Consider the following 25,389-nt stretch of genomic DNA (forward strand, 5'->3'; position numbering starts at 1 on the left):
GATTGGTGAGAGGGCGTGTGCGGAAAGGCATTTAGGGCACTCACCGCGCACACAGCGAGAGACAAATTCGCCAGCATCAAGTTCATTGTAATGCAAGCTGAAAGCATCCCTCCGGGGTGGTCCAGGTCATATTCAACGCACACTCTCACCACACACACCGATGACCACGCGGCTCGGTGGGCCGAAGGGTTTAAAACTTTAGCGAGCTTTGCCACCGTAGTAGCAGCGGCCAAAAAAAAAAACCAACACAAAAAAGATCCTTGAAAGAAGGGCGGTCGGTGTGGCAAAACATCGGGAAGCCCATCAAGGAACGGGGGCAGAAAACAGTGTAGCTTAGTCGAACGCCTTTACGGTGTTCGTTCCTTCCCTGAAGGGGTTTGAGTACGTCAGCCCACCACAAAACCACTAACAATCCTTTCAACTTTCATCCCTTATCTCTGTGTGTCGTTCGCGGGCGGATGTACCTTGTCGAGGAACCGTTTTTGTCGATGTACACAGGGGGTTTCCCCTCGCTCCCCTCCCCCTTCTTCGCGACCTTCTTCATCTGCTTATGAATGTATTTTTCTCTTTGTTCCTCTCTTTTTTTGCAGGGCAACACGCCAGTGCGCCAGTTCCCACACAGACATGGATGAAGGCTGGATACAATCGAACCGTTTCTGATCAATCGTTTATTCGGTTGCTGGTGGTAAATCGAATGTTGGCGTTACTGTGCCCCAAGTGAAAGATGTGCACCAGATTGCATCCCACCGAATGCCGAACCGAACAAATGACGTAGATTGGTTGTTGTACCGGTGACTTGTGAATAAACCTGCAGGTCAAAATGCGATCGTGTCGCGGAGGGAACTGATCCGTGTTTTTTTCGGTGCAGGGTTGCACACTTCACCCACCCCCAGAACGCCCCACCTTCACCCAGAAAAAAAAACGCAATAATCCTACCGGACCGACGCGTCCCACGCGGTAAGCCACGGACCACGAACACCCACCAACGGAGCCACCATTGTGCGGACGTAAGATTGATTAAGGATAACGCCGCACGGCCCGTCAGAAACGGCGACTCAACGTCGTTTCCCGCGGGGCCGAACGCAACCATGGCCGTTGCGCACACGACGGCCGTCGGTTTGGTGGGAGCAAATTTATTCATCACCATCAATCGCATCATACTCGGGTCGTTCAGCAACATTGCGATCGGCATCGGGACCTGCTACTTTCTTGCCCCGACCGGTCCGGTGCACGGTGCGATCCGGCTCACCCAGCGCAACAACCATGCGAACATATCGGAACTGCTCGACAACTTGCTGCGGGGCTACGACAATAGCATTCGACCCGACTTTGGAGGTAAGCGTCCGATTGAAAGAGTGCTTCCCTGTTCGCAGCGGGAAGATGGCGGCACCGGTCCGTACCACGAGCGGCAAAGATTTAGCGGAAATGCTATCAAAATGTTAATCATGTCCATTGGATGGTACTACGGTGGGACCACCGTAATCCATCGATGGTGTTTTCTCGTCGAACGATAAAACCGATTCCGATTTCCAGCCGGCAAAGCATCACAGGCGTAGGAACAGGGCCTCAAAGGAATATTTACGCGCGCAAAACCTACCAACGCCAAAAAAAAAAAAAAACACCCAAAGCTTTTCATCCATCAATATTCATTACCGTTGGTGGTGGGCTCTGTGTTTGAATCACACGCTTGACAGACGATTGTCATTAAGCGGCGGTGGCTTGCGAGACCAGTTCGTCCTTCACGATTGAATGAGACGAATCGTGCCTAAATACATGATTTACGCTTTCTTCCAATGCCCTACGAACGTTTGAACGATGGTTCCGGTGGTGTGATTTGAAAACGTCATCAATGCGCAAGCGATGTTTCGAAATGTGAATGCATCGATCAGTTGCAGGGAATAATGGTTTCGCTAAATGTGACTCATGGACGAAAAGGTTTAGACTTTCTTAAAAAAAAAGTCAAAGACATACGTGGCGTGCTATTTCCATTGAGATATAATTACTTAATGGTTTGTGGTGAATTTTAACGCCTAAAAGTAGGCTATAATTAGATGCTGGAACAAGAGTAGTAATTATGCATTCAGATTGCATACCTTCTGGCGTGCAATTTTTGTTGCCAGCTGCTGGCTAAGAGTTGAGATCCTGTTTTTTTTATATTTATTATAGGAAGATGCTTGCTACTTTTATGTACTTCGATAACAAATACTTCCTAATCCTACAGATAAAATTAAAATAAGTTTACATAGTTAGGGAAGTTTTGTTATGCGGTTTGCATAATTTATTTCGGCAATTCTCTCTTATTTGAGGGGTTTCTCATGTGAAGGAATGTAAATATTTACTTAATCTTCATCAGTTTTAGCATATCGATTAGATTAGAAAAAAAGTTAAATCTGCTTCCAAGTAAGGTAAAAAGTGAGTAATCTTTCGAATGTTCTTCCGACGTAGAATACTTCACAACTTGAAACAAAAATAGATGACTACGGGATAAAAATTCATGCGTTAGAGCCAAATTTAGCGGCAACGACTGTAACATTTCAGCACGGAAATCAATGAAGAGAAGTAATACACGGCTCATAATGCTTGTAGCAATCTGTCAATGTTTTGGCATTGCTTCAAAAGCGACGAGATGTATAGAGACGATCTCTTGTCTGTTTGACCCGTATTAGTAGTATCGCTGTGATATTAAGCAGCTATTAACGAAATACAGCTATTAAAATACTTGCATACCTTTAGGCGCTAGTGTTCGATACTAGTTCTGAGCCACTTTCACAATATGTAATCTGATCGTATCTTATCAAAACGTTAAAATATCGAAAATAAATCATGCTAGAAATTTCCTCCATTTCTCCCCAACGCTGACTAGCGAAAAGTTCATAAATCACACACTCGATTAAATGAACGCCGGTGCTGGCAGGAAACTTAGCAACGATCAACTTATTTGGTTGGCTTATTAATTGTGTCATTAGCAAGCGTCCTTCCCCGTGACGGAAAAGTATATTGGTTACAAATTAGTTTGCCCCTTCGCAACCGATCAAATCAATCACAACGCCCGAGTAACGTACTCACCGTCCTCCAAAGGTCCTGCTCCGGGGGTAAGAACCGTAATCCTGCCAATATAACTTTGTATCGTGCTGCTGACACCAAACCGCTGCGTACCTGTGCTGAGGATAGCTTCGTGTTGATGGCGAGGAAGTAGATCAGCGCCATCACATTCACCGCGCTAAGCTGTTGCAGATGAATGACTTATTAACTTCCATCATATTGTACTTTGACCGCTTCCGCTTTTACCTTTTACGCAGGGCCACCGGCAGTCATCGAGGTGGATATTATGGTGCGCAGCATGGGGCCAATCTCCGAGGTGGATATGGTAAGTGATAACCGATCATTTATTGCTGGTGTACCTATTGACCGAACGAAAGTTTGCTACTGCGGGGTGCGCTTTCTTTCAAGAGCGCTGGCAAGAACTGTGTCAGGAGTTTCGCTTCTTCCATGCTAACAACGTCGTTATTGAACCAAGAAGTAAACACAAATTCACTGCAATGATGAAGGTGAAAACGGACCAACAAAACAGAGAGGGGGTGAGAAGTAATCGTCCTTCCATACACACACACACACCCACCAAGTTGAATGATGAACGGTTCGGTTTGCGGGGAAAATGAGAAAAAACTTTCAGCACGTGAAGCCCCAACCAACTGGTCGCGACGCTATGAAAAACGATGATGATGCTGTTTTCCTACGGCATTTAGCGGCGGACGTGTGTTACGCGCGTTGATTAAACGTTTCGTTTGCGTCGTTCTATTGCCCTTTCGGTTGGATGATGAAGCTGTTGCAACCGAAGAAAGAGCGGGAAAAACCACATGAAAGAGGAATGCGGGAAACAGATCAGCAAAAAAAAAGGTTGTTAGTTGTCTAACCGACGGAAAGAAAAACCTCACGGGAAGATCCGACCGACCCGATCCGGGGTTTGGACAAAGTCGGATATTTCGGGGACCCTTTTCGCGTTTGTGGTCAGTGGTTCAACGTCCGTGTGCCACTTTAAAATACTTCCCAAAAGGGTTAGTTTTGACGTTCGTTCGGGACGATTTCGGTTTGTTATGCTCTGCTTTATTTGTTTACTTAGCTGCTTATTTGAGACTTGTTTCTCGTTCGTCCGGTGTTTTTTTGCACCATTCTTATTGCGACCCTGAAGATCGTTACAATATGTTCAGCGTGTTGTGCGCTGTTTTATTTCTCTAATGCTTTATTTTTAAGCGTCAGATTAAAGTTGACGATTTTGTACCATTTTTATGTTGACATTATCTCTTCCGTTTTGCAATTTGTTACTGAGCTTGCTCAACATTTTCGTTGTGCACTAATTCTAACGCCAATGCGATGGATCGACTACGTGAAAAATTGCCCCATAAAGCTGCACAACTTTCGGTATCAAATAGCAAGCAAACCTTCATCTGCATAGTTGCCGCCATAGTTCGTGTGCAAGTTCGTGGCCGGAACGAAACTTTCTTTTGAGAGTTTGCCCGCCACATAATTGTGGACGCCTTTTCTCCCCCTTTCTGGTGCACATCGTTTTTTTTTTGTTGTAACATACACGACCACTTGCGAACAGTCGGAAAGAGAGAAGGGAACCCTTTTTGCCCACGCAGGGTAAGGGATGTTGCTACAAGGCACGGCACATCAACAATGTGTAACATAACGTCGCCAAACCACCAGAATTCTTCCACCTTCATGAAGCGGCAGGTGAGGCGAGAAAAAGCAAGACCTTCCTGTATTGTATTGTGCAGAAGGTTATGAAGCCAACGCAGTCGGTGTTTGCAAGATTATTAATATAGTGCTCAAGATGAAGGTTGAAAGGAGTTTATCGGTATACGTCGAGCGGCAAACTCTTTCTCGTCGAATCCGTTCAGATTTGCTTTCTTCCCTTTTTGCATGCACGAGAGAAGATATTGATTTATGCTGTTTTTTTTCTTCTTGTGTGTTGGTCGCTAGCACTTACCATGCTTTCTTCCTGTCTGTCTCGCATGTTTATTGTGTGTGTGCAGGCTCAGGTAAACCGACCACGATGGATGAGCTGTGGATTTAAGTCATTGTATGGAGGGATATTTCGCAAAAGCGATAGCGCTCACCTTTGTAGTGGATACCTTGTTGTCAATGGCATCAAAAGCATATTTCTTGATTGATAGTGTATTGATAACAATTGTTTGAGGTTGAGTCTTACTTTTTTTTGTTGGTAATATTTGTCAACGGTTACAGTGGAACTAGGTTTTATAGCAGTGCCATAAATGCTATAAAACCTAGTTCCACTGTAACCGTTGACAAATATTACCAACAAAAAAAAGTAAGACTCAACCTCAAACAATTGTTATCAATACACTATCAATCAAGAAATATGCTTTTTTTTTTAAAGAAATATTGGATATTTCGACACAAAAATGTGTAAAAGTAGGTAATTTTTTCTACTAGTTTTGCATCTCTTTACCATCTACGATATTTAATTCCTTGCGCCTAGATGTATGCAATTCCCATTCGATATAGTTTTAGCACTAAGTATTTTTAGCGTTTTTTATTGTTTATTGACAGTTCTTGTGTTAAAATCTGTTGTTCAAGCTTCAATTAGATGGTTGAGTAGTTTTAAAGTCCGCGTCAGGGAACGGACAATTAAAAAACAGCATTTTGCATACCTCTAGGCGTGCCCGCTCAAATGCCAACTCAACGAAAAGATGCGTCTAAATGGTGAAGTCAACTTGAAAAGATTTCGTTTTTGTACTAAATGGTACTACAATTACGTTGCATGATTTTAGTTGATGCAAAATTAAAACTGCTCACTTCAAATGGATTTTATTAACTTTCATTAAATTGAAGTGCCTTCCAGATGTTAAGGTGTCTGTGAAGTACCTTTAGAGTTGGAGTAAATGGTGGAAAACAACTAGAAATCAATTTGCGAAAAGAATTCCCATCTAACGAATTACTGACCAACAGTGCTGGCCGACTCTTGTTTTGCCGCTTTTCCATTGCAATCCTGCCGAATAATTGTTGTACAGTCGGATGTGTAACAGCATGTGTCGCTCTTCTGATTTATTTTTTACTTCCTTCCTTTCCACAGACGTACTCGATGGATTGCTACTTCCGGCAGTCGTGGGTTGATCGGCGGTTAGCATTCAGCGGCGCCCAGGACACGTTGGCACTCAGCATTTCCATGCTCGGGCGCATCTGGAAGCCGGATACGTACTTCTACAACGGCAAGCAAAGCTATCTGCATACCATCACGACACCGAACAAGTTCGTGCGCCTCTACCAGGACGGGCGCGTGCTTTATTCGAGCCGGTAAGTGAGAAGCACCGTGGCAACACCGTGGCAGCGTGCTCCAAGCGCTACGAAGGGAAAAATCTTTACCACACATGAGTCGTTCCAGTGCCGTTCGCGTGGGAAGGGTGCATCGCTGAAGGGCAAATGGATTGCTATTAATTTACCTGCCGGTACCAGTTTGAGCTAATCGCACAGCTGTTGAGCGTTGTGCTAATTGATGAAGTGTGAAGATTTTTCTCCGCACTTGACCCGAACTCCGTGCGTTGGCTGGTAGTGGTAGTGAAATTGATCAACCTGCCAGTACGAATCATTGTTTTCGAAAGCCCTAATGGCGTACGGTCTGGTGGAAATATCTTTTGTTTTATAATAACTTGAGGAAAAAAGCTTCTTAAAAGAGGCAACGAAGATATTATTATCATTTTCGTTGAATTTCACTAGAGGGTTTATGTTGTGGGATGATTGTTACAAATACCCCCAAAGGTAGGCAAAAGACGCCTAATAAGGGATGTGCTTCGTTCAATGAAGCATAATGAATTACCTTCTTCATAACATTCGCTTAAAAAAGGGACGTATTTTCGTGTGTTTTAAAACATAATAAGTTTATGATTGTAAATTGTAATACTATTGATATTGTACATAATATGTTTACACTTGATGCAGGTTATTGCATACCTTTAGGCGCTTGTTTTAATAACCTCGATGTAGTTTGAAAGCCTGTTCTTCGATCCTTTTTATCGTATTTATTAACAATTGTTATATTTTTCTTAAATTCACAAGCAATGCTTTTCCTTATTTTACATACAGAAAAAGACTGCCATCAACCATCATGTACTGGAACAGCGTAAAACCACTTCATTATTATTTATTCATTTTACAGTATTAATCTTATTAATAGACAATCGTAATCTATCAGCATTATCATCCTGCAGTCGGGCAGTGATTGATTCAATTTTCTTTTTATGATAAAGAATAACCAAACCATTTTTTTTTATTCCACCATTACTAACAACGCCGTAAGCCGGATGAAATATCACAACCAATGTTCGTTTTTCGTCAATTAGCGATACAAACGACGGGAGCGACCGTTTGGTTCGCTTTCATCTTTCTCCCGTTCCCGGTTTTGTTCGCTCCTGTACCAAACGAAAAGTGTTTCCGAGAGCTTTTTTAGGCCCGCACGGTTGTGCACGGGTGGAGAAAATTCGTACTCGTGGCTGTGCTGGTTTTTTCATTCGCCAGAACCAAGCCGACGCATTGACGAACGCGGTCGAACGACAAACGCTTCATTGCAAGTGTCAACGGGAAAACCCATCAGTTTTCCATTAATTGACTCTCGACCGTTTCGTGTGGTCTATTTCTCCATCCGCACCCGGGAATGGAGCCACGAAGGTTGGAGAAAACCAACAGCCAAAAACCGGGGGACGCACTTTCATCGTTTCGGATTTCTATTAATGCACTGGTGCGATATCTGAAACGCGTAAAAATGGCAAAATGCGAAAAATTGTGTGCGTGCGAGCAGGACGGGATGGGTTGAAAAATGGAAAAAACAAAAAAAAGTTAGCAAACTTGTGTGCAGGATATTCGTATAATAAGAGGAAACCAAAAACAACGAAAAGCTCATCATCCGAGCGGTAGGATATCTTGAATGGTGAGAAGCGGGTGTCACGATACACTCGGGAGCTAATCGAAAAGTAGGTAGAGACGATGGAAGAAATCGTGATAGGAATAGAAAAGAGCCATCAGTAGCTGTGCGCTGTGCCGCACAGGAGTGATAAGGCAAATAGAGAAACAATATTTGACCAGAGCGTTGAAGTGTGTTGCTGCTAGCGCAACAACTTTCCGGGGTCGGTTAGGCGAAAGACCGCTGTACGAATGGCGTTTCAACTACAATCATTCGATGATTTGACCAGTAGATGAATATGGTCATGGAATGTTTAGCAGAAGCATCTGTAATTTATTTTCCCATCTGATTAACTTGCTCCATTCAGCGTGCAATATGTTTAGCTATCTAATGCTATTTTGTTTTTAGTTTTTAATTTATAAAACGCCTAAACCTATGCAATTTGCTATTATTTTTAGGGATTTTTTTTGATCATCAATGGTATGGTTTAAAAATCGTCGCTAATTTTACATTTTTGCAGAAAATCGTTGTTCTATAAGAATAATGCAATATCGTTTTAAAGTCAACTCGAATTGATGGTAAATCATCACACCAATTTATTGGGTAAGATCATACTTTCTACTAGTTTCTCTATATGCGTTTTGACGCTTGGAGGTTTATTCGCTGTCACACAAATTGGCAAGCCAAGCTAGACTAGGAAAAGAACTGTCCTAATAAAACAAAGCTTCTCGTAGAACTGCTCGACAAATGTCAAAACAAAGCATTACTTCTGAACCAAGCCATGTTTTTCGTATGCCATAAATGTAAACATAAAACTAAAATTAAGTCCTTAATTATCAGCAATACGGCCTGACCGTTCCTCTCGAATAAAAACATCTTAAATTTTGTTTTAAAAAAACAAGTGCAAAATTTAATTGATGAAAAATAGTGTATGTACAATTCACAAATTCATCCATATAAATTTATTGTTTTACTCTTCTTTAATTTATAGATTGATTCCATTCTTTAATCGATTTTTACCTTTGCTATGTTAGAGTTGTTAAAGAGTTAGATGGAATTGTTGGTTAAATGTTAGCTATTGGTTAATTTTCAAGCAAAATTTTGTTTTTCCTGTATTTTCGTTTTAATTACAGTCACTTCCTGATGAGGATATCTAACTTTTAACCCCATGAACTCTTTTTGTATGTAAGAAGATCTAAGAAGATCAAAATCTTGGTATTGTTAAACAACATAGGACAATCATATTTATGAGGTTTATTTAAACATGTTTTTTCCCCATTTACATAGCTTTATTTACAAAGTTATAATTGTGGATAATTTTATTAATTGCATTTGTTTGCTGTTTTAAATGCAATTGAAATGCGCTAATTGTTCGGAAAATAAAATGATACCTAATGCCAAACTTTATGTCAAAACGCACTGTGCTTGTGAAACCGTTCAGAATTGTACAACCCTGTGGCAGGCTTATTTGACAGATGTTTTAAGATTAAAGTCTTCCACTTCAAAGTATGATCTAGCCCATTATGCAATGGACTAACCAAGATTGAAGTATTATGGAGAAATAAAACGCCTAATATTATGCAACTTTACTAGTCATTTCTTGCTTTTATATGTCATCTTTGTGATGTGATGAAACCCGATTCTAATTTTACAACTGATTAGAGAGTTATTGTATTATAGGAATTAGGCCACATCCTGTTAAAAAGCCACTTTAGCGATTGATAAATGATCATTGCTCCCGTACGGTATGATACACCTTCAAAGACATAATCCCCACCGATTTGAACGCTGTCGATGGCCATTTCACATTGGTTAAATGATCGCTTACTTACGCTTGAATCCGGTTCCACTTAAAACCGAGCAACAGCATCCTGCCTCGCTGTATCGACACCGTCGATCATCGAAACCAGCACCAGCCAGTGTTTGCGTACTCGCCGACGAAAGCGAACGAAACGGTTAGCAAATACAGGGGATCGGAAAAAGGAAAGGAACAAACGACGGCAAAGGCTGGCGAAACGCAAACCCAATCAAATTCACTCCGGGCGTTTGTTTGCCCGCTGTCGAAGTGCGGATCGGAATTCATCAATAATCGGTAAACTTTCTGCTGGGATGGCTGGTTGTGGTGTTTTGTTTGAGCGTTTGCTGGTGGAAAGGAAAACCCGGACGGGGTTGTAAGGTGTGAAAAACGGTGCTAGACAAATCGTCTCGCTCAACTATGGCACGGTGGGACTTATGTCGGTCATCCCGGCCAGCGCAACTACCGGGGGCCGCTAGTTTTGTATCGCAGTAAGAACGCAACAAGGAGCCACCAGTGTTAGTTACTTCTGAAGCGCACTATTTCCCTGCGGGGCGTGGGCACTCGGCACACATTATGGAGCAGCAGTGGTGTTGAAAAACGGAAAACGCGAACACTGAAATGAAATCGATTGTTTGAGAAAGTTGGTCCGTTGGCGTGATGCTGTTTCCTTGCGTTCGGATGGGGTTTTTTTGCGCACCGCAAATCACAGCTCGAATGGCAACAGTGCTCCATAAACAATCATAAAGTTTGATCGGTCGGCAAAAAGGTTGCGGGTCGGTCTGGCACTGCAATAGCCATTTTGCGTTATGGTTCATTAACTTTGTGCTAGCTTATGTATCTGTCTGTTTGGATTTCAGACGCATGTGTGCGGGAAACATATTGCTGGATGCACCGCAACATCACACGATAGGGTTTTGCCCAACGTGGATAGTTAAAAGTAATGCGAAAACGATCGTTTTATGTCGGTAGCTTGTTAATATGAAAGCATTGATTGTTACAATTACGTTTGATTCTGTTGCATTTAATACGACTTTACTATAATGACACCTTATCGCTTTTAAGCAAATTTGTTTGCAATATAAATTTGTTGAGTAAATGTAGTATAAATATTATCAGTTAACGAATATAGAAACTTAACAGTTTCAAAAAATGTAGATTTTTTGATAAACAAATAAGAGTGAGAGTAAAATAATCCATTGAAGAGCTTAATTAAAGAAGAAAAAATGTTCTTAAATAATGATACAGATGAAAAGAGGACTGAAATTCAATATAAAAATTTTAGTAAAAGTATGCTAATTATTAATTTTCCATATTACCATTCATTGTAGATGTTTTCCCGATACTTTTTTCCACTCACTGCATTCCATTAGCTATCGATAGCGAAGTTCGAACCATCCTTCGTTTAACCGCACCAGGTGAGAGAATACACACGCACAGTGACCCAGCACGGTTTAAATCCTTCGTTAAATACCGCCAAATTGCATGCGAAACGAGCAGTTTGATCAACCATCTAATGGTTCGCGATTGCCGTCCTGGTTCGGTACCTTTTACCACCGCGCAAGCGAAACACTCGCCACAGTTAATATTGCTCCAGGGATTAATTTGGTGGACTGTGTTGGGGAATTCAATTTCATTGCCCTGCCTTTTTTGGGAGAAAAAGCAGAAAACAGCACCAGCAATTGTACCTCCAGTGGGTCAGGTTGAAGGTCAGACGGTGGGGCAATGCTGGTACTATATTTTATAGACAAGTGGTTTCGTTGGTTGGGAATGGTTTACATTTTAGTAACGAAGTGGCGAAATGGAGCCTGACGGTTTGTGCGCGCAGTGCCTGTTGAACGTTTGGAACTGAGGTTAATTTAATATTGTTAGCATTTCATAGTTCCATTCACAATGAGGCACTTGAAAATTAGCTAATTTTTAGAACGAGAAGCGATATGTAAAAAACTATAAAAAATATCTTCCAACTTCAGCAATGTAGAAATTCTATCTAAAACCTGTAGTGGCATTGTTTATGCTAATAAGGACAAAAATTTGTCCACTAACAACGAATTGTGCTATATCCTTTACGCTCAAAGATATGCAATGCGCTTGACAAAACTAAAATTTAAAATTTTGTCGTGTGCATTGCATATATTTAGGCGTAAAGAATGTAGCACAATTCACACAATTAAATCGCTGTGGTGGAATTGTGTAAGTAGCTTTTTATGTCAAAAATCAAAAAAAGTTTGATAAGTGTTTAAAAGCAAAAAAATAAAGCTTTTAACAATTGCATCATTGGTTCAAAACAAAGGACCATATAAAATAGCATTGAGTTAGTCGGCTAAGTATCAACTACTGGAACACTAGTCAGATTCGCTTTAGGAAAGGCTTTTTTCTATACGTTAATTAAAATATGTACAAGATCGGTTTCATATTCCGAAAACTCTACGAAACATCCGTATAGCTCTTCGCTCTTCGCTCAAGTGAAGCCAATTTGAAGGCTGTGTTTTTCCCCGAAAAAGCATCCCGTCGTATCGCAAAGAAATGGGCCTCTCGCGCTTGTTCATCTGAGCCGCTGTTGTCTTGCAGACAGCGCCCATAGTACGTCGGTGTACTATTTCCGGTTCGACTCGGCTCCTATCTCCGCCGTTAAATTCCAGCAATTGAGTTAATACTTGGCCGCCTTCTTGGGTTCGCTGCCTTGCGTCTCTTGGGCGGACTAGCGGCGAGATCTGCACACTGGACCAAATTGGCAATTATCGTTCCATTAGTTTCATTTTGTCCAAGCTGTTCCGTCGACTGGTGGTTGTGGCAGCGTCCGGTGCATCCTATTTAAAGCATCTTGTCCGCGCTCTTGTTATACGATACTTCGGCATACGAATGGTAATGTGTGTGTGTGGTTTTGTGTGGTTAAGATTTTTCCAGTCCGTGCGATTCACTCAACTGTGTGATGTTTCTGATACAGTGTTTTCTTTTATTTTGCCTTGCATCTGTTGTTTATCTGGCATTCATTTGCAGACTCACCATTAAGGCCGGCTGTCCGATGAACCTGGAGGACTTCCCAATGGATACGCAGCGCTGTCCGCTGAAGTTTGGCTCGTGTAAGTAATGTTTGGCAAATGCTTCGTCCCTAAAACCCAACCATTATTGTATTGTGTTTCGCTGTACCGCTACACATTATCCCAACTCGCAACTCCACGCCGGTAGGGTCGGTTAATATTACGCCCCGGGAACATCTGTTCACGTTCCCGCGCGTGCTCCCGGGGTTTTGGGTACAATTTGTTTGCCGGCTAGATTTAAATCCCCAACCCATCGGCCCGGAAAGTTGATCGATTGTGGTTGCGGTCGCACAACGCAAACACACGGTCAACCGTATTGACGACCTGGCCAATACCTTAAACGGCTTCCAATCATGTGTGTCACCGATACACCGGGTGTAAAGGTGGAACAAACGAAAAATAACACACGGATTTTGATGTCGGACGTGTCGTTAGCGGTGTGGCGTTGGCTCTCCTTTCCATTCCATTAAATTTTGCGGGATGCTTGTTGCCATACCTAATGTACGCGAGGTTCGTTGAAGCGTCTCGGAAACCGCAAGAATCGGCGTCGCCTTTGGCAACCGGAAGCCAATAAATCTCACCTCCATCAGTGGAGCTCACGGAGGTGCGCGCCGCAACACAAAAACCCGATCCGGATGTGGTATGATTTTTCCGGGGTTTTGTAAACTTTTGCTGCACGCTCCATCTCGCAAAGGTGATGCTGGGAAGGCCCAGAAGGTGACAGCCCGGGAATGCACAAGTGGTAAGAAAAGTGCAAAAAAAAAACGAAGCAAACATGCCCACCCGACCCGGAAGTCGACTGCAACGAACCGGAACGCGTGTGTTCCAATTCGAACAAAATTGTTGTTTTGCAGCGCACACAAACAAACACATGGCGAAAACTATCGGATTGCTAGAGAGTGAAAACCAAGGGTGACGGACTTGTGGAGAGGTTAAAAACTTTTCCACCGCTCCCGCCTGAACTTTGTGAATATTTGTGTGTGCCTCTGCAAATGTACGGCTAGATGCATTTGTGTGTTTTATTGGGCGTGTGTGTGTGTGTGTGTACACCGTACACGATTTTGTCTGTGCATGGTTTATTTTGTTGGATGCACTTTCCCATGCAGTTTCACTTAGCAGAGACGGATTCACCGTGTGCAAGCTGCTTATGGTAGCGGTATGTAAGGATGAGAATGTCCTGGAGAGGAAGGAAGAGATGTTGGTAAACTGTACCCGTTACCGTGAGTATTTTACATATCTGCGTGCGAAAGTGTGTACACTTTACCATCACGACGATTTGCATTGAGTGTGTGTTTAGTTTGAAGATTTGCGAAAGGCCACAGAACAGCGCCTTAAAAACAGGTTTGACGTCATATTTGGATTATAACTTACGTCAATTATTGTTTTTACGTGCCTCTTTGTATATCTCATCAATGGAGAAACGCTGAATTTGATTACGCTTTAAGCGCCTAAATGTATGCATTCGATGCTTTTTGAATACTGTCAACTAGTGGGGTAGATCACGGGATAAGCCAGTTTTTTGTATGCGTTTTGACGTTTCCAGGCTTATAAGCTTACAGCTTCCCATACAAACTGCCAAGCCAGATAAGCCTGGGAATCGATGGTTAGATTGTTTTGCTTATGAAAGTGCTCGACAGCTGCTCGACAAATATCAAAACAAAGCATTTTTCTAGCAGGTTTAAACTAGGTTAGGCCATATTTCCCATAGGCTTAGGATGTTAAAAAAGGAAAAAAAATACATAAATACGCATTATTAATAAGTTTTTTTTTTTTTTTAATTTCTGGTGTTCTGGTGTTTAACAATTATTATTTTTATAAAAAAATCAGTTAAAAAAAAATTATCAAAAAAGGTAAATTATTATTTCAATTTACTTGCAGTTTTCCAGTTCACAGTTTACAAAGTCTAAACATCACTTAAATATTGCCTTGAAAATAACACGAAACATAAATTATGCTTTAAAACTGAACCGAAGTTTGCGTCCTCCGATTATTTCTCTCGATTATAATAGCATACAGAATATGAACATACCGTTTGTTGTTGCGTTGTGATGCGCAAGCTCATTTAATTTAGCTCACCCTCGTAGCTTCTATCCTTTTAAAAAATATGGTGATGTATTACTTTCTACTTCATGGAACTGTTTCGTGCATTTATACATTTTTACTGTTTGATGTCAAACTTCAACAACACGGAACCCAAACTAAGCGATCTAGAGTAACTAACATTTTGTAGTCCTTTACTTTAATTAAACCCGTTGCGGTTTACCGTTGTACATGGAATTTTATATAAAAGACCCTGGCATTCTGTTAGATTCGAGATTCACCGACTGCTTTAAAATTAAGCATGTGCTGTTAAGAATAAACAGAGATCTTAATTACCTGCACCATTTGGATTGTCAGTTTTGGATAATGGGATGCTTGAGAGTGCTATACAATTTCTTTGGCTGAAGTATGCTTCTTTGATTGGTGTCCTTCCTTAATACAGCTATAGCACGAGGGGAATGATTCGACGAAGTTTTCACACGACAGCGCAAGGTGTATGGAAATACATGTTCAACAAAACCTCAGTACTCTAAGCGTTGCCAGTTAGTTCGTTATAGCTCTTCTCTTCAAAGCCATGAACGTCCGTTCCTTATACTTCTCGATCTCTGGCTTACTCATGGTACAGCAATCATCGCTCGTAATGAGAACGTCATAACCATACTGACGGGAAGCCAGCAAATAATTCGTCCAGCTCTCATCAATCTATCAGCATTATAGGCTGCTTCGATGGTCAATCACTGTTTAAAAAAGTTTTTTTAGTGCCGCACCATGACCGTCACGATCTGGATTATATTCTTCGAGTCCGGCCGTATCAGTGTCTTCCACTTGCCATGTTCTTCATCGTTGATACAGTAAAATGCTTCGGATATATTCGCAACGTTGTTCTAAGGATCATGCTTCAAACTCGAACGTTTGTCAGTTAACACACTGAACACTCGAAAATGCGACATGCATGTGATTTCTCCTTTTATTTATACACCAGATTTAGCTACATACGGATCGCATACCAACTACAACGCCTACTTTGAACACAACTTACACAACACAACAAAACTGTGATGTTTCTTTAATCACAGTATTCAAACGAATGAGAACGAAAGCGCGAATGAGATATAATCCTTTGATTTTTTTAACATGTGGCGTGACGGGTGACGGGTTAGTTGTCAGCATCGGATTGAATTCTTGAGTTCTTCGCTCGACTCAACAATTGATAATTTTTTAAGTTGAATGTTTTTTTTAATGTTGAAATAAAGGAATTTCATCCTTTATAAATTACATAAAATTGTTTTTGACTCACGATACTTGAGGAAATTTCTTAGCTTGTATTTACGTATTCCCATAAGTATGAGTATAAAAAACGGTTTGAACATGCTTGAACCAATCTTTTGAAAGACATGTAAATACCGAGTAGGATTAATAAGCTCATAAAGGTTTTGAACCGGCTTTTCTTGTTGAGACGGCTCAATTGACTGATATATAAATAAGGTTAATTATTATAAGTATCTATGTATATAAAAAATGTAGATACAATTTTAAACTAAAATAAAAAATAAATATCCTGAAAATCTCGGTACAGAATACCTAATGTCATTCTTTATGCCAAAAATCTATGTCCGTATGTGATTGATGCAACCCGTTACCGATTCGCCGCTCGAAATCTGCTCGATTATTTGACACATACCGGCTTAAGCTTAAGCTTTCTAACTTTTGGGATGATCTACCTCAGTAATGGGAAATCTGGAACGGATGCATTAATTCACTCCGAACTACGAATAAAAAAACCTAATTCGACTCTGGACTTTTCTGGGTTTCTTTGGAGTTGACTCCGAATCACTTCAGAGTTGACTACGGACTTGAATCATAACACCTCACGGTTTTCAGTTTCCAATCGTGACATAGTGGCCATTGTTATTGATAACCGGTAGGTTTTCTGATGGCATTGTTCTAAGCCGCCTTGACCATCTCACATCAGGCTCAAATTTCTTCAATATTTCGACTTTGGTCCCGAGCTTAAAATAACAAGAGTTTCACAAACTCAATTGGTATTAGTGCGAGATTTTGCTCGTTGCAAGGGGTAACGTTAGGTAGATTGTAGTGTTGCTCGTTATATACAAACCGTCGTTTAAGGCGGTCATCGTTATAAAATGTTTGACTGCATACAGCATGTATTACTAGGTGCAGGTAGTCGTAGGTCAACAGACACTTCTGAGGTAGAATTAATCAGCTGCAGTAATTAATTTGGTTTTTTTTAACAGAAAGCTCTGTCGCTCTCTTTTAAAAATGGATAATAGCAATTGTTTTGCATACTTTGAGGCGCAAAAACCAATGTCGTTGAAAGTTAGGTAAAATTGGTTTAATAATTGACGTTACTTCATTACTGGTGGTGATTAATTAAATTATTTAGATATTCTTCTTTTAAAATTACAATTGATCCAAAACCAAACAACAAGTATTTCCAACCTTGTTGTGTTCTTTAAATGCGGATTTCATAAGCAAAACGACATCTTTAAGCGTGCGCAAAAAGCACATTTCCTATGCCGTCAGTTGATGGAAAGCCGATTTTTCCTTCCGCTAGCTAACGTCAGTCCATTTCACACTTCTGCTATCTGTCGTTTCCACCACAGCGATTCGTTGCACTGCTTTACAAGCTTTCCGCGTTGCTGTTCATGAATATTCAACGCGCAATCCAATCCCTTAGCACTGCTGTAACCACAATGCCGACAAGCAAACGCTGCCATTGATATGCTTTTGTAAAACTTTCACTGCACTTTTGATGCGATTTGTTCTGCGTTCGTTTGTCTGGCGGAGATTTTCGGCGTGCCGAGAAATTATGCTCACTGGCCAGAAAACGCATCCGCATGCACTTTCGCTCGGCCCCGCTTTCTGGTGCATCTTTGACGTTTGGTGTTTGTGTTGGTGTGTTATAGGTGCCATCCAATGTTCACCGCATAAACTTACGATCTGCACAGCTTAATGTCGTTTCTCACTAAACGACACTTTGTCTCTCACCGCCCCTAGGACGAGCTGCCATCTTCACCGAGCACCGCACCTCCCTTTAGAGACAGTGTGAATGTAGTGATTAGATCTTTAAATGGATTTGCATAGAAATGAAGCGAATAGTGGATTATGAGCGGTCGTCGTCCACGATTTATGCCGACGCTTTGTGCCCGGCCGTTACGTCTGCCTGCGATGATTAAATTCTTATAAAACGGGTCCGCACAAGCGGATTGAATTTTGCCATTGCTTCCCATCCACACCGCCACAGCAGTGCACGGCGGCTTGACTTACGGGTCGGGTCGGGACCGACCAGCATAACTGCTTGGGCTAATTGAATCAAAACGTTCGAATCAAACCCATTGCGCTTGGCGGTGAAGTAACATTCGGACACAACTGCCTTTCATCGGGCCCGGTGCAAGGATTATATGCATAACAATTGCGGACTGCTCTAATAGGAGCATATCTTAATGCATTGTTTGCTTGTGGAACGAATGCTGACTACATGTTAGCAACAAAAAGATTGCATGCAAATATCACGACTATTTTTGGCAGATATCAAATAAACAACCACATCTTATTTTGAAAATAAAATCACTCTAACATTTTACAATTACAATTTGTCAACAATTTGTCTTTTTTATGACGTAATCAATTAAAGCCTCAATACCCTTTTTTGAAACACATTTGAAATTCCCAGTCTAAATCGATACACTACTTAGTGTCTTCACGTAATGTTTAGTACAGATAGTCCCAGAGTTACGCGGTTCCTTGGAAGTTTGACAGCTGAGTTAATTTATAGCACCAAATCTAAACGAAATGGTGAAGAATTAATCGAAAACATCTTCCGTTAACGTTTTCTTTCGAATAGTCGCCTGAATTGCTCATTAAATGAAGTACAGAAAAGACAGTCGACTCTGTAACTTTGAAGTGTAAACGATTGTGCATCAGGATTTGACATACACGGAAAAGGTAGCGTAACTTGGGGACTGGCTGTGTATTAAAATGTTGTGTTACTTTAATTTTAAATAATAATAAATATCAAAGTTTTGTAGAGATGTTCTATCCTTTCCGGAATTCTTGGTCAAATTCTTAAATTCCCTAAGCAAAATTGAGTTAAAACTTTACTGATTAATTCTCCAAAAAAAATTGCATGAAGTTGAGAAACGAAAACTGCAATCTCAACGCCCAAATGCCAAGTATACAATCGGAAATAGGAACGCCCCATCAAATAGGCAAACCATTTTTGCTTCTTTCGCTAATTACATTAAAGATGTGCAGCCTAATGAGTAGTTTCGTCCTGACGATTACGTCCGAATTATCCGCCAAATGGGCAAGACTAATTACATGGCAGTATCGTCAGGCCGGGCATCTTCCTCCACGGACGGCTAGCTACACGCTGTGATGTCCCTCAAGAGACTGCCGACCGGAGTGGCACTTTTATCTACCGTTTTCGCTTCCTTTCGTTTCCGGTACACCAGTCGGCTACACCACGAACGATGTCCTGTATCGGTGGAACAGTGGCCGGACGGCCGTTTCCATTGCTGACGACATGAAGCTGTCCCAGTTCGATCTGGTCGAATGGCCGGCCGGAAACGTGACGGATCGGGTAGTGCACAACACGGCCAGCGCTGGTGCGACCGTCCTGAACGGGATGAACAACGCCGATCTGGAGCTGGGCCTCGGGCTCGATGGTGGCGTCGGACGCACGACGACCGGTGGCGAAGGCAACGGCAAGCTGTACATGTGTAAGTATGCGCTGTGGGATAGACACGAAAGCACCAAAACCCGAACCACGTGTGTGGGTATCCGATGGTCAGAAGATGATGCACCTTGGTGAAAACTTTCGTATCCACAAAAACGGGCGGTTGATAAGACTATCCCATGGCTTTCACCATGCACCATGCATCATCATCTCAAGTTATTTTACATAATTCCATCCAGCTCTTCCATATCTTACACACACACACGTCCCACCAATCACGGAACGGGATGGGAATTAAATTTTTTAATTACTTTCTCAATGGAATCTTCATTATGCCAGGCGATGGCTCGATAATGGGTTGTGGATATCGTTACAGACGAGCTGGTGCTCGGTGCGCTCCAAAGGGAATATAATCCAAATTGCCGAACAAATCTTCGCTAAGTGCCGAGGATTATAATCCTTATCTCGTCGGATAAAGCAGTGTGGGAAGGCTGGTCGGCAAGTGCTCGTGCTGATCACACGGCAGAAACATGTGTTATACATGCCCGCAATGGAAGATTTTTCCTTCAGTGTGTGTGTGTGTGATTTGTTATGTATCTATGACTTTTTATCTTAATTTTACTAAATTACTTTCATTGACAATGTTATGTCTCGTTATGTTTTAAGGCTTTCAAGAATTTTAAAAATATCCGCCTAAAAGTATGCAATTTGTATAACATAATTTTCCCTTTGATTTCAGTTGGAAGCTTTTAAATACAAAAAGAGGAAATAAATTATCATAAAGCTGATTGAATTTGTAGCAATTAGATTTAGTTCATGATCTTACAAAATATGTTCATTTGTATTTTATTCTTATAAGTAGGAAAATTTTTGTAACACCATGAAAGTGTATAATATGCTTCTCGTACCCACTTTAGTGATCGTCAAGCAACGTAGCATTACCATTTTGCTGGGCAAATAAAAACCAAGTTGTTTCATACACCGTGGCAATCGTATCAGTGTTTTGCTAGCTTAGCATCATGCTACCCAGCCGCTGTGCTTCCCTACCCTCAAGCACAAGGTTATTATCTTCAACTTCCGGACGGTGATATAATTCAATTCGTTCTTCTCGACGAACGGTGGCATTTTGCCGCTTCCCGCTTCGTTGTCTATCTTTTATTTTTTTTTTTACTTCGCTTGTTTTCCGAGAATATCTTTCTCACAGCTGCCTCTTGCGTAGCGCTAAGATAAACAAACGCTACAAGAAACCAAACAAAGACAGCAAAAAACAAAACTTCAAGTCGCTAAAAACAGCTGATTCGTTCGCTCGGCGAACGATTGCCCGACGTGAGTGGATCAATTTCGCTGTGTAAAAGGATAAATCTCGTTAGGAATCAATTTAGCTTTGTCAAGCGGGAAATACCACCGCGTTCCACGTGGGAGGGAACGCTTCACGGGGTGGTTTTTGTGGCCACGGCAGATTATCGCTACAACTGTGTGGCTGGAATTTGACTGTAGTTCAGCGGGAAAAGTAATAGCGATGGGTGTGGTAACGGGGTGTGAAGCGGTTGATGAGAGGGAAAATAGTTTGCATGGTTTAGTGAGCAGAACTTTGCAAATAGTACATACAAAGTGAGCTTTAAGAATGTTTCCCCCGTTAAAATGAGATGATATAAATCATTCGTTCTAACATCTTAATGCTAGATTAAAACGTTGTGCCTGGCATAATTTTATCCACTTAATGCTGCTGGTTTATTGCAAAGGGAACACAGGCTATTAATATTAAATTCATAAAGAGGGATACTTTAATTTGTTCTTGAGTTTTCTATAACGATCACCTTTGGTATAATTCGAATTCGTGTATGATCGTTAACGAGTCCTAGCAATTACACTCACTCACTACACTCAGTAAACATACACGTAGCCTTACAAACCCGTATCTTGTATCCCTGACATATTTATCTACTGTTTGTTAACTCTTTTTGTCACTATCTGGACAATTTACACGGTAGGATGAGTAGAATCTCAAAATCCTCTCAAATAACCACAGCTTGTGAGGATTGTCCATGCTCTAAACAAGTGAGTATGCTGTTGATGATGATGATGCTGGTGAACATTTTATAATCCGCGCGGACAATTGTTCACTCGAAATGGCTGTGGCTGACATATTCATGCCTCTGAAGTGAGGATATTTGAATTAAAAGCCTCGTAAGCCTCGTTGTCTCGATTCGATCGGTATCATAATCGAACCGTGCTCGACAGAACATACAATGTGTGAGCTTTAAAAAAAAAACACACCATATTTACCCCGAACAACACGTCGGCGGGCTGGTTCGTTACAAGTACGCCGTACCGGGAGCTGTTAGCAAATTTTGGTTGATTGGTTTGTGAAAAGTGTTCCGGCGAAGTTGTGAAATTCGCAGGAAATGCTCATCAACCAATCGGGAGAGAACGCAACAATCAAGACAGCTAAGCAAACATTGTAATAGATGATACAACAAATAAATACAAGCGAGGGAAGTGTACAATCAACGACTGGTAGACGATCATGCAAGCTTTATGAAGAAAGCCTGATAGGATTTTTCCGTGATTTTTGATAAAGTACATTAAATAATTGCAACGTTATATTGTGATGAGTAAATATCTGATAACAAAACAAATTAAAGTATATCCAATTTTAGCAGTGAAGGAACACATCTCACGTCATTATGACGGTTGGTTAAACTTCACTTCCGTTCGGATGTAACACATGCTAGAGTTACTCTGTTGTCAAACAGTGCGACAAACGGTGTAAAGGTGATGAAAATACACATCTCGTATGGTGTCTCGATGGGAATTTTATTCGAGGGTAACTCACTAGCAAGGGAAAAGAATTCGCGTGGCAACGTATACAGCGGAATGTTTGAGTTAGTCTTTTAAGGAAGAATTTCAATCGCGTAATAACGAGACATCCAGTATAAGAAGTTTCTAGAACGATCAAATTCATTACTGGTTTTAAAGAGTCTAAGATATAAGGATAACAAATTTAAAACATTACTTGGCATTAACATTTTTCTGTGCGCAAACATTTTCCTCGGGTTGTCTATAATGTATTTACGCCTAATAGTATGCAAAAAATCTTCAAAGTATACTAAATATGCGACAGTACCACAAAATAAACCGAAAGATGACAAATATATGCAACTTGCATACATTTAGGCGCCAAAAAATTCAAACATTATTTTTAATTGAACTTTAATGTGCTGTAGATATTATTTTTCTCTGATGCATCAGTAAAATTGATATCGTAATAATCATACTCATCACAACATTCAATAAGATTATAAATACCTTTAAAATTTAAAATTCTGATCCCAAAGACTCTTTAAAAACAGTAGCGAATCTTCCTACATTACCCTACTGCGCGTCACTCATCCCTCGCATATACCCGTTCGATTATTACCCGTTTGTATTGACGTAGGAATATTAATACCTTGATAAATAGGGAATCATCTATTCAAATAAGGCACTCGAGCGGCCCCAATAACTAAACACATGTTTGCTAGTATAGGGCGCGATGACGCCCTCGCACAACTTCATGGGACGTCACTGTCGTCCTGATAACAGGACGACATATTGTTATTCATGTTTCTGGTTTGTTATGTACCAGGAGTGGGAGACCGCCGGGGGAAAGGGGAATTGGATTTGTGGCGATAGCTGCCAACCAGGATAGAATCATTTTGAAGAAGATTGACTCAAAATTGAGGTTAAATGTGTGGGAGTTGGGGAAAACATTTTGGGTTGAGAATACGGCAGAGTACTGATACTGATAAGATGGGTTTGCGATTGTGATTTACGTTATTTCAGCGGAATATTCCATGCTGCTGGTGAGCTTCCATCTACAGCGGCATATGGGCAACTTTCTGATACAAGTGTACGGGCCGTGCGTGTTGCTGGTCGTCCTGTCCTGGGTTTCGTTTTGGTTGAACCGCGAGGCGACGGCTGATCGGTGAGTATCTGCGTGTTGGGTCACAGACAGGTTCAGCTACTTAAAACGGTTCGTTTGTTCGGTTTCTCCAATCACTTACAGGGTTTCGCTCGGCATTACCACCGTACTGACGATGACGTTCCTGGGTCTGGAGGCACGTACGGACCTTCCAAAGGTGCCCTACCCGACCGCGCTTGACTTCTTCGTGTTCCTTTCGTTCGCGTTCATTTTCGCAACGATCATCCAGTTCGCGATCGTACACTACTTCACCAAGTACGGTTCGGGCGAGTGTTACTTCAGTGTGGACGAGTTGACGTCCAGCTCGGATGAGGACGATAGCGATCGGGAAGTGCCGGGTCGCAATGGGCCCGGTTCGTCTGCCGCCCAGCATCACTCCATCAACATCGGTCCCTCCACGTCCAGCCGGTGTGTGGGCAAGCGTTGCTCAACGATAACCTCCATCAGTGGAGCTCAGGGTAGTGCCTCGACGGATTCGCGTATCATTGAGGTCATACCGCTGTCCGTGTGTTCTTTCCCACTAACACCCATGCGCAAGACGCCCAAGTCATCCTGGACGGATGTTTCGTGCTTTGGCGGAGGTTCGTGTGGTATCGAAGACCCCGCGAATGAACCACATGCCGGGAGCGGGTCCTCCACGGTGGAGCGGACGGGTACGTTCGGGGCCTCCATTGATACTGCCACTACCTCGTCCTCGTTTACGTCCACACCGACGGCCACCACGTCGCTCGGTGGTAAACATCGACGGCGCTCCGGGACGTCCACAAACCGTTCTGGGACGGTACAGCATCTTACCATCAATGCTCCGCTGACAGCGTCGGAAATACACGGTGCCAATGGACATCGGACACGCCGGCGTAGGAAACGAGCGCCACGCTTCAATTCGGTCTCCAAGATCGATCGTGCCTCGCGCATCTTCTTCCCACTGCTGTTCCTGGCCATCAATGTGTTCTACTGGTATCTGTATCTGTCACGCAGCGAGCGACTACCACAACAGCATCACAAAACCGGTTAGAGAGATGGGGGTTTTCACACCAACAGACAAAGTGTTCCGAAGCTGCCGATCCTTCCTGGGAAGGTATTAGAAAGATAGAGATGCAACGGGATAGAGATGAAAACGACGAAAAAAAAAATCTAAAACCAAATAAAGAAAGTAGTGTATTGATCTGTGCCCTCCACAAAAGGCCGCTCAAAGAAGTCGTCAAAGCAGTATGTAAGTAGTACCAATACTAAGGAAACGAAACAAATTGAGCAACAAGCTAGAGCTAACAGTGTTTATAGCATTATAAGTAAGCGAATCAGCCGGTTACGCGTAGTGTAGTGAATGTAAAATTGCTAACAATTGCATGTGCCAATGTCGAAAGTAAAAACCCAAAACGCTATAAATGAGCCAGTCAAAGATGCATAACAAAAACTATAGTGAGTATGTGAGTACGGTAAACTAAGAAACAAACCGTGAGCAAAACCGATGGAAGCCGAGAAACAGAGAACATTACTATATTCAGTTGACAGTTAGAATTCGCGTTGGGACCAGATGCGCTTACTAGAACGAATTGATTACACGACACGAGGGTGGGTTTGGGAAGTTTTGGAGAGGCGGCACTATTAGTGAATGCACAGCATCAGTACAGAAAGGCAGGGAGTTTCTGGTCAATTTATCGGGCATTCGCTCCACCGTGGATGGTTTGCGGATGAGTGCGCCTCCGCAGTACAAGTTGATAGCAAAGCAAAACGTTACCACTAGCAGAGATTTATCGTAAACTTAAAACAAATTGCCCATAGTAAACGATGTTGGATGTGTGTCGGAAGTAGTAGAAATAAAACCAATAGTGTTCATTGCGTATATGTGGTTTTCAGTTGTCCGAAAATGATTTGAACAGAAAATTTTGCGTTAAATGGTGATGTTTTACGCAATTATCTCACCTTAAATGT

The 25,389-nt window shown here is 41.8% G+C and overlaps 1 protein-coding gene across 1 annotated transcript; it reads left to right on the forward strand.

Annotated features, from left to right (window-relative positions):
• The first annotated feature begins 1,088 nt into the window (after window positions 1-1,088).
• On the forward strand, window positions 1,089-24,472 carry LOC128709038 (gamma-aminobutyric acid receptor alpha-like). Its single transcript, XM_053804023.1, has 7 exons — window positions 1,089-1,335; window positions 3,300-3,367; window positions 6,098-6,318; window positions 12,714-12,796; window positions 19,270-19,536; window positions 23,319-23,460; window positions 23,542-24,472. Exons 1-7 carry the CDS (start codon window positions 1,089-1,091, stop codon window positions 24,470-24,472), a joined length of 1,959 nt encoding a protein of 652 aa, XP_053659998.1.
• Window positions 24,473-25,389: the final 917 nt, after the last annotated feature.

This window comes from Anopheles marshallii, chromosome 2 (assembly GCF_943734725.1).
Source record: "Anopheles marshallii chromosome 2, idAnoMarsDA_429_01, whole genome shotgun sequence".
NCBI lineage: Eukaryota > Metazoa > Arthropoda > Insecta > Diptera > Culicidae > Anopheles > Anopheles marshallii.